The 15,048-nt window shown below is 40.2% G+C and overlaps 1 protein-coding gene across 1 annotated transcript in view; it reads left to right on the forward strand.

Moving 5' to 3' along the window:
• The window catches only part of FAM151B (family with sequence similarity 151 member B), a 363,119-nt gene that overhangs the window by 54,723 nt on the left and 293,348 nt on the right, over positions 1 to 15,048 (forward strand). The window contains exon 2 of the mRNA XM_069224485.1: positions 3,220 to 3,345. Within this exon, the coding sequence (XP_069080586.1) occupies positions 3,220 to 3,345 (126 nt within the window). The remainder of the gene's footprint in view (positions 1 to 3,219; positions 3,346 to 15,048) is intronic.

Consider the following 15,048-nt stretch of genomic DNA (forward strand, 5'->3'; position numbering starts at 1 on the left):
CCTTTACTTACCAACTGTAGTGAGAGTCCTCTTTCACTTATTAACCATGTGGGTCGTTTTACCCCATAGGTTTCAACACATGTATGTAGCCGAAGCACACTTGGTGGTGGGATGCTCACAATCCCAGAATAACAGTGTATAAGGAATATTCGGCGCGAGATTCACATCAGTATTTCCCTTATTTGATGAGATGACATTAGCTAAGCCGAGCAACTGGCATGACTCACAATACTAAGTTTGTATGCAGATGCGCCTTTTGGAACCAGAATACTAAGTGATACCATCTTTTTCAGTGGGAAATATTTTGACAGAAGAGCTTCTAGTTTCAAACACCATGCATACAGGCACACATATTTCAGAAGCACACCTGATTATGGTAGCTTTTTGATGAAAACGTTTGAAGAATATACAATTTCTTGGTTATATTTCATGTATACATTTTGTGATAATTTTCTTATTGGTTTACAGATACAGATTGTGCTGTCTGAAAAGTCCAGGTGACCTAATAGTCTTTTGTCCTATAAGAATCACTACCCTCTGACTAAGGGCTAAATGCACTTTTTGCACAGAATTAATAGTGGATAATATTTGCACTTGAATAAAAGGATGAAGAATTTCAAAACAAGAAAGAGCAAGCGTGATTAATGACCAATTAATGATCTAAGAGCAAGTTTGTTAATAAGAAGAACCAGTATAAATGGGAAGTCATTCAATTCCAATCCAACAGGCAGTGCTAAAGGAGGCAACGATCCCAACAAAAAGTGAGAGTGAGGACCTTTCAAATGTTTTATTTTGCCAGCTCGAAATGGTAGTTTAAACTGCACATACATGCTGCATGGCAAGCAATGAGATATGTTTAAAGGCTACTTACGTGGGTGGTGCAATCAGTGCTGAGGTCGCCTAGCAAAATGTAATTTATAGGCCCTGGGTACATGTACTACTACTTTACTAGGGACTTACAAGTAAATTAACTGTGGATATTTAAAGAATAGAAAACATGCACTTTAGCACTGGTTAGCAGTATAAACTAAACTGGGAAAGAAACAGATAGTTTGGATTTTGGCGAAGTTAGTAGTACCTGAGTATAATAGTGGAAAGGAGGAGGAAGGGATGTGTGCTGCCCAACCACTGATTAGACCTCAAAGTAAAGTGTCCCCTCCCTAACACTGCTTCATTCACACTTTAGCCTCCAAGTGGTGAAGGGATTTACATGTGTGTTTTTCTGTTTTCCCTACATTGTTCCTACTTGTATATATTTTGATGCTGATTGAGTCATGCGTATACTTAACAGGTGGTTGGTCATAAGGTATTTCATACAGATCTCATTCCAGTATTTTTCCCTTTCTGTTCCCTTCTTCCCTCTTTCTCCAGAGTCTGGTTCTAAAGTGCTTGTTGTCACAGTATAGGTAGCAAGACTGAGTCTTGGGGCTTGGACCTGTCTGCTTGAAATGTAATCCTACGTAGGGTAGTAACAGTTTGGCCTCAGTAAGGCCTAAATCATGGTCTTCTGTGCGATCTACTAAGTACATTGTCTTAGGTTTCTAGGATGTTTAGAAATAAAGAAGTCTTTTGGAAGCTTCCACTTTGGCCATCACAGAAAAGTATTTACTAATAAGAATCCCATCTGAATACTTCTTTTTAGTTACATTTACTGGATTAATAGAGCAAATGTTCCTAGTCTGATGTTGACATTTCATAAGTGTCATACAGATTGGTTGGGTAAATTGGATAGCAACATGTTTGAGAAATAATGGTAATGAAGCGTCAATGCAAAACGTACAGTTAAATATGTAATGCCAAAGAATCTAATTCAGTTAAAAACTGTGTTTGAGAATTACAATGGACAGCCTAACAGATGATGTCTAAAGTTAAAACATTTGCTTACAGAGTGTCATCGAACATTAGAATTATGGGAGTTGTGGTTAAATCATCTTATTACAACTTTAAATTAGCAGACTACTTAACCAGATTGATTTCCTTTTATGTTCTCTGTTTGATGAACACAATAAGCCGTTTTACAGAACTTTAGATACAGAAAGCTTTCATGTAAGCATACCTATTAATTTGGGGCAAGTGAAAGGGAACAAGTAATATGTATGTGTGCCAGATGCATTTAATTATCTATTGCATAGGAATACATATTTTCAAATATATCATATATATATATATGTATATATATATATGTATATATATATATATATATATTTTATGTTTTAAATATTTTAGTCTTGTAAATCTTGGCTTGTTAATAGCGTAATCACAAATTTTCCTTATTTGATTGCAAGGATTTATTTAGCCTTTTGTGGTGAATTATTGTGTAGTTTTACTTCTTTCCTTGAATGGTAAACCTATGCCCACAAGCTGATGGTAATTGTGCTGGTGAAAAATGTGCACAGGCATGTGTTTAGCAAGTTGCACACCTGGATTTTGCCTCTGTATTTAGTGCAGAGGTCTAATTGCCCTCCAGAATTTCACTAAAGACTGCAAAAAAACTGCATGCTGCACTTGATGCAGCTTTTGCACTCTCAAAAAGATCAAATACACTACGTCTTCCTTTTTGAAACATGATCAGACTGGTGGTGAGCTTTACTCTGCTCACCAGTAAGCCTGACTCTAGAATGTATACCAAAGAATCCAAAGATTGCACCTCGGAAAGGGGCCCTGGTTTCTTATGTATTGTAAAATGTCTCCATTTTTGTTGAAATCACTCTTTCAAAATAGCCTGTGTACAGAAGTAGTTTTAGCCTCTCTCCTTACATTCTCCTGTATCTACCAAGTTACGTGTTCCACAGAAATACTTTCTGTTCTGGTCTTTATTTGTCGTTTCACCTGGACCACTGCCTTATATCTGGGAAGTTAACTACTTTGCACATTTCCTCCCTTTAATTCTTGTTCATTTAACTTAGGGCTTGATTTAGATCTAGTCGGGTGGAATACTCCATCACAAACATGACGGATATCCTGTCCGCCATTTTACGATCTCCATAGGATATAATGGGATCATGATACGGCGGATGGGATATCTGTTACGTTTGCGACAGAGTTTTACCCTCCACCAAGATCTAAATCAGGCACTTAGTCAGATAAGTAAATTAGTACACAGAATATCATTACATCAAGAGGACAGCATTCCTAGACTAGGGGTGATACTTATTGCATAGCCATGTTATTCTTCCCTTAGATATTAGACAGTCACCTGCAAACTGTTCTTTTTCACAGGATCATGGAAAGAAGGGATTTTGGATTATTTTCTAAACAATAACCAGATTAAAAGGAAGGACGGGGCAGAAATTATCTGGTATCACGCAGCAAACAGCAAGTCACAGTTGAAAGATGCGTTAACAGGTAATGTTCCCAAATGCGTTCTAAACCACACCTGTAATTATGTGATAAATTACTATTAGGACTATAAAATAGACTGTGTTTGAAATTTGTAATCAGAGTATGAATGGGAAACCGTTTTATATTAGGTGATTTCATAGTTAGCAACAAAGAAGGAACCACATAGACTGTAGGATGCATGAAGCTATCCACAAACTATTTTGAAGAGTGAGCGTTTTCGTCTCCATTTTATAAATGCGCAAATGTAACTTTTCAAAGAAGCAAACATTGTCTGCTGCCTGCCTAGTGTTTGTGTAAAACTGTTTAAAAACATTTAACACGCCTGGTTCTGTCTACACTCTACATATTTCAAAACACTTCTAAATAGTTTTATACTATTTTGTTTTAAACTAAAGCGTTATTTGTCTATGCTTGGTTTACACTTAAAGTAACTATACAACTGAATAAAATCAGGTGTATTTACTTGATTGTGATGCTAAAAATAATGACTTGTTGCTCTAATTTGATTTTGAGAATACATTTAACTGACAGGGAGTTTTGTGTTTATTGTTTAAATTTCTTAAGCACACATTTACCAGGGGGTTCGTGGAGTTAAAATGTTGAAGGGGTGAATATAGGTCCACCGGTACTGTCATCTGGCATGTTAGCGGGTATAATTTATTACTACTGATGACCAACCAAGTTTTCAACCTTTTCCTGAATTGGAGTTGTTGTTTTTTTGAGGGCGTAGCTCCACTGAGCGTATATTCAGCATCTAGGCAATCTGAATATCAAAGACTCTGCCTGCAGTGTGAATCTTAATCCCGTACTTTTCATGCCATTCACGCTAGGTACAGTGCCCTACAACTCATGCATTGACCACCTGCTAGTCCAGGAGCCTACCTCTAATGTATATGAAGTAAATGACTATCAATGGATATGTATGATCTCTTTAGCACAAACCTAGCCAATTGCAGTGTTGCGCTGTACACCTAATACTAATGATCATTTCTAGACGACCTGCTGCATTTTGCTGGAATGGTTTGTTGTAAAAGAAATCAGGTAGGCGCAGATACATGATGTTGCAGCAGACCTGTCGAGAGTGTATATTTTTAAGCAGACCTTTATTACCATCTAGAGCAAAGATGATTCCTCTCTCAATGGCTTCTGTGCAGAATAAGCGTAGGGTTTTTACACCGAACGTAGCCCCTTCACCAGATGTATTTGGGAAGGTTGAAAATGGCTGGCCATTAGTGGCAAGGGCAATAAAGCTATAACCAGTGCCCAACAGCAATTTTAGCCATTCTTGAGCTATTTGGGTCTTGCAATGTGGCAGGCTTATATTTTAATCCTGGTAAAGTGCAAATATTGTGTGACTCTAACACAGATATAATCTGCCTCCAAAAAACTTGGACTGTTGATGAAATGTTCAAAGTGGAAAATTATTATGTGATCGGTAATCAATTCTAAAATTTTCAAAATTGCTTATTGAAATATTTAGAGAAAAGGAAATTGAGGACTCCAGGGCAGTCCCACCGACCATTTGGGCAACCCAAGGAAAAACGAATAAGAGGGTTTCTAATTTTCAGTTTAAACTAATGGAATTAGGAGGCATAAATATTTATGGTCGTTTTTATGAAGAGTCTTTGTTAAAAACAAGATATATTGTTCTACTAGCTCTCCCATAATATAATATATGGCCTGTATTTATGTTCTGTTCAACATTCATTCCGATGGCAAGGTAATCCTGACACATTAAGTTGACCATGCTATACCTATAATGAAACAACATTGGACTTTACTGAAGAATAAAGTATAGAACCACAATGGCAGTACAGTTGAAATGGCATAAAATGGAAGGGTAGTCTGTAGTGTCAATGACATCAACCGGGTAGAGGACTGGTTGCCCATGTTCTTTAGCAAGGTTGTTCAGTGAATGGGCAATAATATTATTGAAATTTCCGAATGCTGGGCACAAATGATGGCCTCTGTGGCTCCATGCCTAGTAAAAATGAATAATGATATGGAGGTAACAAGATCTCTTGATTTCTTGGAGGGTAGCATTTAGAGGAATTTGGTCCCATTTCAAATTGCTAAGTATATTAGGATCAATAGAGGAACTGTCTCTCACATTCTTTTGCTCCCTTGACTCTACAGATTGGAAACTATATACTGCTACAAGGTATTCTGGGGCAGGGAGACCCGGTACAATGCCTGGATCTGTACTGAAATCGAATACAAAGGGTTGGGGAAAACATCCCAAAACCCCTATTGCATTCAGTTATTCCTCTTGTAGTATACCAGCATCCTGGACTGGCAGTATAATTCTTCAGTTAAGAGAAAGGGTCCTTCAAATAAGCCCACAATTGCAGACAGTTTGCTCTATTGAACTCTGTAGGTAAGTTTTTGCTACAAGTATCCATAAGCACCTCTTTTATTGGGCAGCTAGGTAAAATATCATACAGTGTGAACAATCTGGCTTTAGAAAGAATTGATCTACAGTAAATAATACAACAGTCCTTCAGCCAATTCTGGACAAGTACACAAAGCTGAAAAATCAACCTATTTTAGCTGGTATTATTGAGTTTTATATAGCTTTTGACTGGGTTCATCATCCTCTTCTTTTGGAAAAACTAACACCATTGGATTTACACGTGACTCTTCTGGGAGTAGTAGTGTTCTGCATAAATCAACCTGGTGCAAATTCTTGTTGAGGGGAGCGAACGGGCTCCCTGAGCTGATAAGAAGTAAAAAATAGTTAACAGCAGGAATGTATTTTAGCTCCTTTACTTTTTTTCTATGTATTTAAATGATTTACCTAATTATTTTTGCACCATCTATAACTTTCTACCAGAGTTGGGAAATTTTATTTTCCATTCACGTATTCATGCTGATGAACTAAAGCTATCAGATTTGAATCCCATTGATCTGCAAAGAAATGTAAATGTCCTGCATGAATTTATTCAGAAACAATTTTTAAAAATTAATGTGCATTAAAGCAAAGTTAAAAAACAAAACCAAAAAAAAATCATTGACATTCCTGTGAAAAGTGAGGGGAAATTATCTGATCCATGAGAAATGTTATTTTGGCAGAATGTTTCTCCCAGAATCTAGACACAAACCCACACATCATACATAATTGTTTGAAAGCCCTAATTCAAAGTTGAGCGATAAATATATTTTATAAATCTGTGGCAAACACATTTTAAACATTTAGTAAAGATTTTCATGGACAAAATGTTAACATTGTGCTACGGAATAGAATGTTCTTCTTACACACATCAGCAATCAGCACAACAAATTGAGAAATGGAGGGAAAAGTGCTGCACTCTTTTCTTAATGTTGCTCCCAACAAAGCAGTTTAAGCTTTATGTTTAGAATTCAGGATTCAAAGTGCTTCTGTGGTATGGTGGGGATTTAATCTTTTGCATTCTAGAGCGTGCTCTTTGAGATGGATTTTAAATGAAAAATTGTTACTGGATAAAAATAAAGTCTCAAGTGTTTTTAGGATCAATTCTGTTGTTATCATTTATGTCCAAAATGAAGTAGCAACATAAACAGGAGGACACGGAGCTCTGTCGCCTACAACCTGGAGGCCGGCAGCATTTGGATAACAGTGAGAGCCTTATCACAAGAACATAACCTAAACCCCTCTACAGTGAAGCAGAGTGTAATGACACACCTTGATTGACCAACTGGCAGTCCTCTACCAGTTGGCTACAACCAAAGCATTTCACGGCGGTGGAATCAACTGCAACAGTTAGAGAGATTTTGTTAGGTAAGCTCATTGAGCTCGGGTTATTAGGAGAGCAATAAAGGGGGCCCAGATCTCCTGATATCTTTCTACATTATGCTCTATAGCTAGTGTTAGCTTTTCCGTGTTCAGTAAATACCATATTCTATGGAGCCATGCTCTGTCATCCAGGACTGTCTCCAAGCCTGAAAGTGTTAGAACTGCCTGCTGAGCCGCCTCCAGAGCCAAAGCTATTTGCCGACCTCTTAGGAATTTCAGGGGGTATGTTAATTAGATGGGTAGGTCCAGGAATACATACACTGGATGTCATGAGATCTGTGTATCAAGGAATTTGTCTATGTTGTCTAGAACTTTCTAAGTGTTTTTAAAGATAATGTGTTTAAGCTTTAGTCACAGTGGAAATTGCTTTTGAAGACCTAATGACTTGGACCTACAGCTACCTGAAGCTTGCACTAAAAAGATTAATTCCTACCACTAGCTTTAAATTGAATAAATTGCACTGCACTACATTGCAAAGTTACTGCATTCTTGCTTTCTTTTAACTATGGCAACATTGGAGAAGATACAGCCATATCTAATGATGGCTTCTGAACACTCTCTATAAGAAGAACTAGGTTTTTATTGAGAGCTCAGAGACTACCTTTAGCAGCAGTTGTTGGGACTTGGAGTGGAACCCCTTTTAAACAGCGCATATGTCCTCTCTGCAATGTTGGGATACAGGATCTGAAGCTTATCTCTTTTACATACTTTCACCTAGAGTTTTATTGGGCTAAACGATTTGAATCTTGTTTTTGTCAACTTAATGCGCTCAATGAAAGAGACATATCTATTTTTATAATGATTTTCAAAGATTCATTTAGTGATTATTGTTCTGTTAAGCTGCACTTTAATCAGTTGCCCTCAGAGCTTGTTTTTCCTAATTTTCTGTATATTGTATTGCATACTGTTGTCTCCAGATTGAGGACTAAATCAATAAAGTTTGAACGTGAGTGTACAAGGGCTCCTATCACAACCTTGTTCTTTTGCCATAAGCCTGACTGACGGAGAAGGGGAAAACAACGTCAGTGATTAGTCAGGATGCAGGGGTACTTAACATTCAAAGGGCAGTTGTGGTTAAGGTCCTACAGTGTCTGTTACTAGTTGGAATCCTAAGGTGCTGTGGGACCTCAGTCTTGCTACAATATAATTTCAGAAAATTGTTGGATACCACTTAGTTATTGTTGACAGACTAGTTTATAAGCTGGTTTGCAGCCACGGAATCAACCTGGTCAATGTGGATGTGATTTTCTATTCTGTGGGTAAAATATTGACAATAGCCTTTTCTCACCTGGTATGGAATGTTGAATGTGGAATGTAAGTAAAGTATGGGTTTCAAGGTGTTAAGGGCTAAGAGCAGTTGTAATGTACCAGAACCTGATAGAGGGTGGTCTTTTAGTTGCTGAATAACCTATATACTGACCTCATAAAGAAGAATAAAATGTTGTGGAGAACCTTCAGCTGTGTGTCCTCTTCCTTTTAACAGGTTAAAGAGCTAATCATCTGCATAACTCAAATCAAGGTCCAGAACTGGCAATCAGAAAAGTCAGAGACTTGAGGTGAGAGTTTAAGAGAATGAGGTTCAAGGAGGAGCCCTGCTGGGAGGGGTGGAGGTGGCAGCTAGCAAAGAAACTACTTATGTAGTTGAGTAGAAGTCAGGATTTGTCTTTGCCTGGTGCACTCCCACAGAAAGGTAGCAATCTAGCTGACGACAGTCCCTCCACAACTTACTTTTATTAGCCTCCTCAAGTAGCCTGTGACATTCTATAGTGTTAAACTTAGCCAACACCATTTGTATCTGAGATCTAACAAAGCTCATTGGGCAAAGCAAGGAGAGCTGATTCTTTGCCCTGACCAGAACTAAGCCCCCTGAAAGGGATCAAGTAGAACATTTGTTTCAAGGTAAAAGCTCAGTTGCTGCGTACACGCTGTTTCTGCTTTCGTCACACTTCTCCTTAGTGGCACTTGAAGTCCTGCATGTTCTAGGTTCCTCTTGTGTACCCCGATGAGCATTTGTAAAATCCTCTTGAAAACCAGGACCACCAAGCTCTTCTCCACTAAGGTGAGACCTCTGCAGCATTTTGTGCATCATGTTTTAGTTCTATTCCAAGCATACTAATCTTGCAATGGCACACTCCTTAAACCATTTCTACTACAGCGGTCTATTTCAATCGATCCTGCATCCCCAATTTTTTAATGGTAGCTGACAATAGAACTGAAACCTGCTCCAGCTGGATCCCACAACCAGACAGTCCCTCAAAGTCCCCCTTTCCAGCCTGAATGGCAGTTTCCATTTTATTACGTTTCTGCCTGAATTTCTCATGAAGGAATATCATCAGAAGGGTCTACTCACCCAACAAAAGAACAGTGTTTTTCTGCGACATCTCATTCTCACTTCTGCTGACTTAAGTCTTCACCGTATCCTTGGATAAAAAAACTTCTCTATTCCTCCTTTAGTTAGCCGTTATGTGCTTAGGCCCAGTTGGATACTGAAATGGTACCAAACCTATATGCTTTGTTCCATCCACCACTATAACACAGCCTTTATGAGAGAACTTAGAATCACCATTGCCTCAATCACCACTTACCTGTACACCATTGTGGCCCACATTCCACGATGTATTATAACTCTGCAACAAAGTTGGTAGTAGGGGGAGGACCTATTGGTTCAGAAAGCCCCACAGAGACTCGGCCTGCATCTCTTATCCGGTGCCATGCATCTGGGGCCTGATTGTCAATGGTCTTGCAAATTTCAGACTTCTACTTTATATAGCATGTGTTGCTTTCCCACTACCAGTGTAAGACTCTTAATGGGTTATACAGAGAGTTTTTTTCCTTGAATTATCCGGGGCAGTAACATAAAAGGCTCTTTAGGAATGGTACAACAGTTTGAATATAGCTCTTTTGTGCAGTTGGAGGCAGTGGAGGATATGAGAAATGGTGAAGACTAGATGCGAGCTGGAAAGTTTATTATAAGACGTGCAGTTGTGTTTGGTTTCAAATCTTTTCAGAAGAGATCTTCAATGCTAAAATATAGGGCATTACCTTCGTCCAGTTGGCTGGTAAGGAGGGCTTGGAAAGCAGTTTTTCTACAGTCAAATGGGATCAGTTTTAACACTCTCTGTAACATATGGAGGATACTGTAACAGGATTCGCAGACTGCCATATTTTGGCCTTTCTTTGATCATGTTGTACACCAAGATTGCAGGCTTAGTGGGAATTAGAGGAGAGGCTAAGTCCCTTGGCTCCCAGCTCAATGATAGCAGGATCTGAGCCTTGTCACTATTCACTTTGAGACAATTGTCGCTCATGCATTTAGCAATGGATTGCATAAATATTAGGGCCCGATGTTTAGCCTCTTAGGAATTATTGGTGATGGAGATAATCACTTAAGTATCCTTAGTGTAAGAGACAATATTAAGTCTGCAAACTTTAACAGTCTGCGCCATAAGAGTCATGTAAATATTGAAGAAATTGGGGCTTATAGCGATCCCCTGGGGGACACCTTGTTTAACAGATGTTCTCTTAGATTTGAAGGGAGGGAGGAGAACACATTGTGTCCAGTTGGTTAGAAAAGATAGGAACCAGCACATGATATGTGATATATGCCAGTCTTTTGGAGTTGTTTGATTAGTATAGGATGGCATATTGCGCTGAATGCTGCCCAGAGGTCCTTCTGTACAAGGATCGAGGAGTTGCCTCCAGCCATGTAATGCCCGATATTATTAGTGGCTTCTAGAAGAACTGTTTCTCTGGTGTGGGTGGCTCTGAACTTAAAGGGATCCAAGAGGTTGTGTTGCTCCAGATGGATGGAGATTTGGGTACTGATGATATTCTCCATGATTTTTGCTGGCAGCGGAAGGAAGGAAATGTGTCAGTAGTTAGACACTTCCCCTTCCTTCTGCTGCCAGCAGCTGAGGGTTCTTTTCTTAAGGAGAGAAAGGACACTGGCATGTTTCCAAAAGGCAAATAGGTCTGCCAGAAGAGAGGTGTAAAGGCCTGTATTGTTGGAAAAAATTAACTGGGGTCAAGGGTCATTCGGAAAGCCAGATTGTATCTTTGAAAGTGCTGCAATAACCTCAGTATGATTATTTTATCAAACTTTTTCATAGTAAAGTGTGTTGACAATGGGTGTTTTGTCTATTAAAAGGGAGGGTTACAAGGGTGGTTGGAGGGTGTTTGTAAAAATTGCAGTGATTTTATCTTGAAGAGAATGGAGTGTTACACAATTCTGTCAAGGACAGGATTTTTTGTGTACGTACGTGAAATTATGGATGATAATAAAACTTTCACAGGAAGTGTGTTTTTTTAGTTTTTTTGGCAAACAAGTCTGCCATCTCAAAGTCACTTCCACTCCCTCCCAACTCCTCCAACCGCTTCCAGTAGGAAAGCAGGTTTCCCACTTTACCACCAATTATGAGATGGTTCTGACAGATCTCAGGATGCTCCAGCTTATCAGCAAATGCTGAGCTCTCGAGTTTCTCTACAGTGTACTGGTCTCCCTATGTCAGGACATGCTCACCAGCACTCGCCTTGATTTTGGAGGCAAAATATTTGTCTTGTAGGACAAAGGCGCCATAAAGGTGGCAGCACGTAAGAGGTCTTGGGCTGAAAATACATGTCCCCTTATTCAGCAAGCACAACTGAAAGAGTGGAAGAAGTTAGGAATCCTTGAGAGTTTTGTTAGTGACAACGGCAGTAGATGTAGAGCCTTCATAGAATAAGACTCTTAATAAAACCTTTGAGCTTACGTGACTTAAAAAGATCCAGAAGTGAGAGGAGAAGAGGACAGCGCGATGTGGCACCAAGAATGAGATATATGCAAGGTATGATGGCAGACTCCGGGATACTACAGCGAAAGTATTGGCCACTGGCACTGTGAACCCAGACTACTCTGACAAATCCACTATTAGACTCATCCACTAGGCATGTGGCTGTGTTTCTTGCAGCTACTGCCATGAGGCTTAACCCCACCAGGGCATAGTTCCGGGGAGGTGTTTGGAGTGTTAGACTTCCCTCCCCCAATAAATCTATTCTGCAGTAAACAGTTGAGTACAGGTGTTTTTAGGCAGGTTTGGTGAGGAGTTCTGTCAGATTTCACCTGGGATTTTTACATACACACACACACACACACACAGTCAAAAGCACATCACCCACACACTGTCAGCTCTGTTATGAAGGTCTAAAAAATGTTTGATTATTTCACAAACTATTCAGTTTTAAGTACCTCTTACAATCTGATCTCCGGTACCTTTCTACTGCCACTTAAACTCGGTTTCTGCAGTGTTTCTTATATTGTATTCGAACATGATTTACCAGCATGGTTGTTGGAAAACCTGAAACTCGCACTCCCCCTTTAATTATAACGACCAAGATATGCCCCTGCCGAACCGCAGCATAAAGGGAATATAGTCATATTGTCTTTTCTGTTTTTCCTCTTTCTTCTTTGCACCCTCGTGCGATAACTAGGTGTAATTATGTTTGGTAACACAAAGCTAAACTATACAGTTCACCTGACGCTACCGGGATGCGATAAAGGGTGGAGCTAGATCCGGTAAAGAAGACGTGTATCAGGCACAGCCACTGAGATAGGCACCACACTGAATGGGCTTGCAATTATGACCCTTGACTTTGAGGTTAGCTCTGTGCACAACTGTCACTTAAAGATGATTGTGACACTCTGAGCATGTGTGCTTGCCCTGGTAATTTCTCAGTCACTGTCTCTGCTATGCTATGCTGACTTGCATGCATGATCTATATTCACTCTGCCAATCTGCTCCAAGATTGTGATTGTTACCATGTTAGGACATGTGTGGGAAATGATAGGTATACCTGGCCATTGGTACGGACGGGCTAGGGAGAGACATTGGAGTGAAAAATGCTATCTAGGCTGACTGGGTGGACAGTTCCTTTCACTGCCACTTAATGGGAAAGGTTTGTACCACTGGTGGTTCCCTGAAGCTTCCCAGCAGAACTTATTAGACTTGAGTGGCCTGATAAGATATGCCAATAGCCGTGGTGCATGGAAAGGGTCAACTTAAGTGTGCAGAGGTCAGAAAGGGTCAACCTTGAACTCGTTAAAAGGCTAGCTGACAGAACCAGTCAGAGAGGGTGTGCCGCACAGATGCGTTCTCATTGAAAATATGGTGCAGGTCAAACGTATGTTAGAGGGCACGTAAATGGATAGGGAGGGGAGTTTTACACAGAAGTCTGAGAGGCACTCATCGCTTTGAGTTGAAATGTGGCCTAACTCCCTGGCAAAGCTTAAATTGGCATCCGGGGAGCACTGACCTCTTCTTACGCTACCATCAGGAATGGAGATTTTCACTGACCAATATAGGATGTTACTTTAGTTTTAGTTTAGAGTGGCTGTTTGTCACATCTTGCCATTATGATACAGTGTAGTGGCAACAAATGCTGTAGGATAAAAGTGTAGATTTGGGAGCATTTCTAGTTGTTTTTGAGTCTAGAATATTTGGAACAAGTATTAACACATACACCAATACATTGTAAAGGAAAAGAGGAAAACAGATGCTGTAAGCTGACAATCTCTTGGAAATAAGTTGATTCTGGGATATGTCTTGGAATTACATTGGATAAATAAGATTAAAAGAGAAGCGTTCCTGTGACTTGTGAAATTTCAGCAGTACTGATGCTCCAAGAACTCAGCTGTGTAACAAGTGTAAGTTTCTGTGGAGAGTGGACATTTAAATACACAGGGATTTATCATGCTGGGCATTGCAGGGTGTTTGGGGGGCATTGACGTTGTCCTTCAGAAGTCATTCCATTTCGCTGTCTTTGGGTCCACAACGGATAGTCAGGATACATTCCTTTCAGTCTCTGGAATTCTGGGGGGGCATGCATGGTTTGAGAAATTGTGTTGTTAGTTGACTGGGGTGTGAGCCCTGGTCAAGCAACAGCCACAATCCCTTGCAGGGTGAACCACAAAAAGTCCCTAAATTAACCTGTGCTTCACCCTGGGTAGCTTGGCACAGAAATCAGCCGGGCTTAACTTACAGGCAATGTGTAAAGTATTTATGCATCACACGAACAGTAATAAAGTGAAAACACAACACAAGAAAAATCCCAAACCAACCTACACAAATCCAAGCAGTAACAGTAGTGGAGTCATGAATTTTTAAAGGTCAAGGTTCAAAATCGTCACACGAAAGAGAAACGCGGCAACCATAGACATCTGGTTGCGGTAGACCGGGGCAAAGTCAAAAGTAATGCTGACCACGATGGAGCACAGTTCAGATACAAGAAGTGGATTGGGCCTGATCAGCACTTACCTTTGGACTTATAAACATTTTGAAGAGAAAATGTCTGAGAAGGTAGAGTGTCCAAGGAGGGAGCATTATCAGATAGCCGTGAAGCGAGCCACGGTGAAGATTTTTACCTTCGACTTTGTCACCGAAATGGAAGTTGAAAATCTCCAGCAGGGTGAAGCAGAAAGCTGTAGCCAAAGACAGTTTCACGAGGTCAGATATTGCTTTGGTGTAGGACCGCTGAAAGGGATTTGCTGCTGCGGAGAAGAAGGTAGCAGTAGAAGCCGCAAAGTCAGTCCGTCCTGCGATGCACCTCGGGTAGATAAGGGAGCAGGTTGGTCCCAGTCTCCTCCTGTTTCTCAGAGCACTTTTTGGCCAAGTTCTCAGTTTTGGTAAATGGCCTTCTGGGCAACTTTAGCACTACAACCAAGGGACCAGGAGTGGATGGAGACCTCTTGGGGGTTAAGGGCTCACTCAGGCTTGGTCCAGGTGCAGGTTTAAGTTGGTGGGATCCTGTTATGACCCTGTGGCTGTGAAGCAGAGGCCAGAAAACTAGCCGTTGGAGTCACTTCTGGAAGTCCTGGGTGCAGGTGAAGATGCAGGGCTCAACAACAGGGCTGACCTCTGAGGGTTCCAGGCAAACTGCAGACAGCAGATGAGTCCTTCCAG

This window comes from Pleurodeles waltl, chromosome 1_1 (assembly GCF_031143425.1).
Source record: "Pleurodeles waltl isolate 20211129_DDA chromosome 1_1, aPleWal1.hap1.20221129, whole genome shotgun sequence".
NCBI classification, from domain to species: domain Eukaryota; kingdom Metazoa; phylum Chordata; class Amphibia; order Caudata; family Salamandridae; genus Pleurodeles; species Pleurodeles waltl.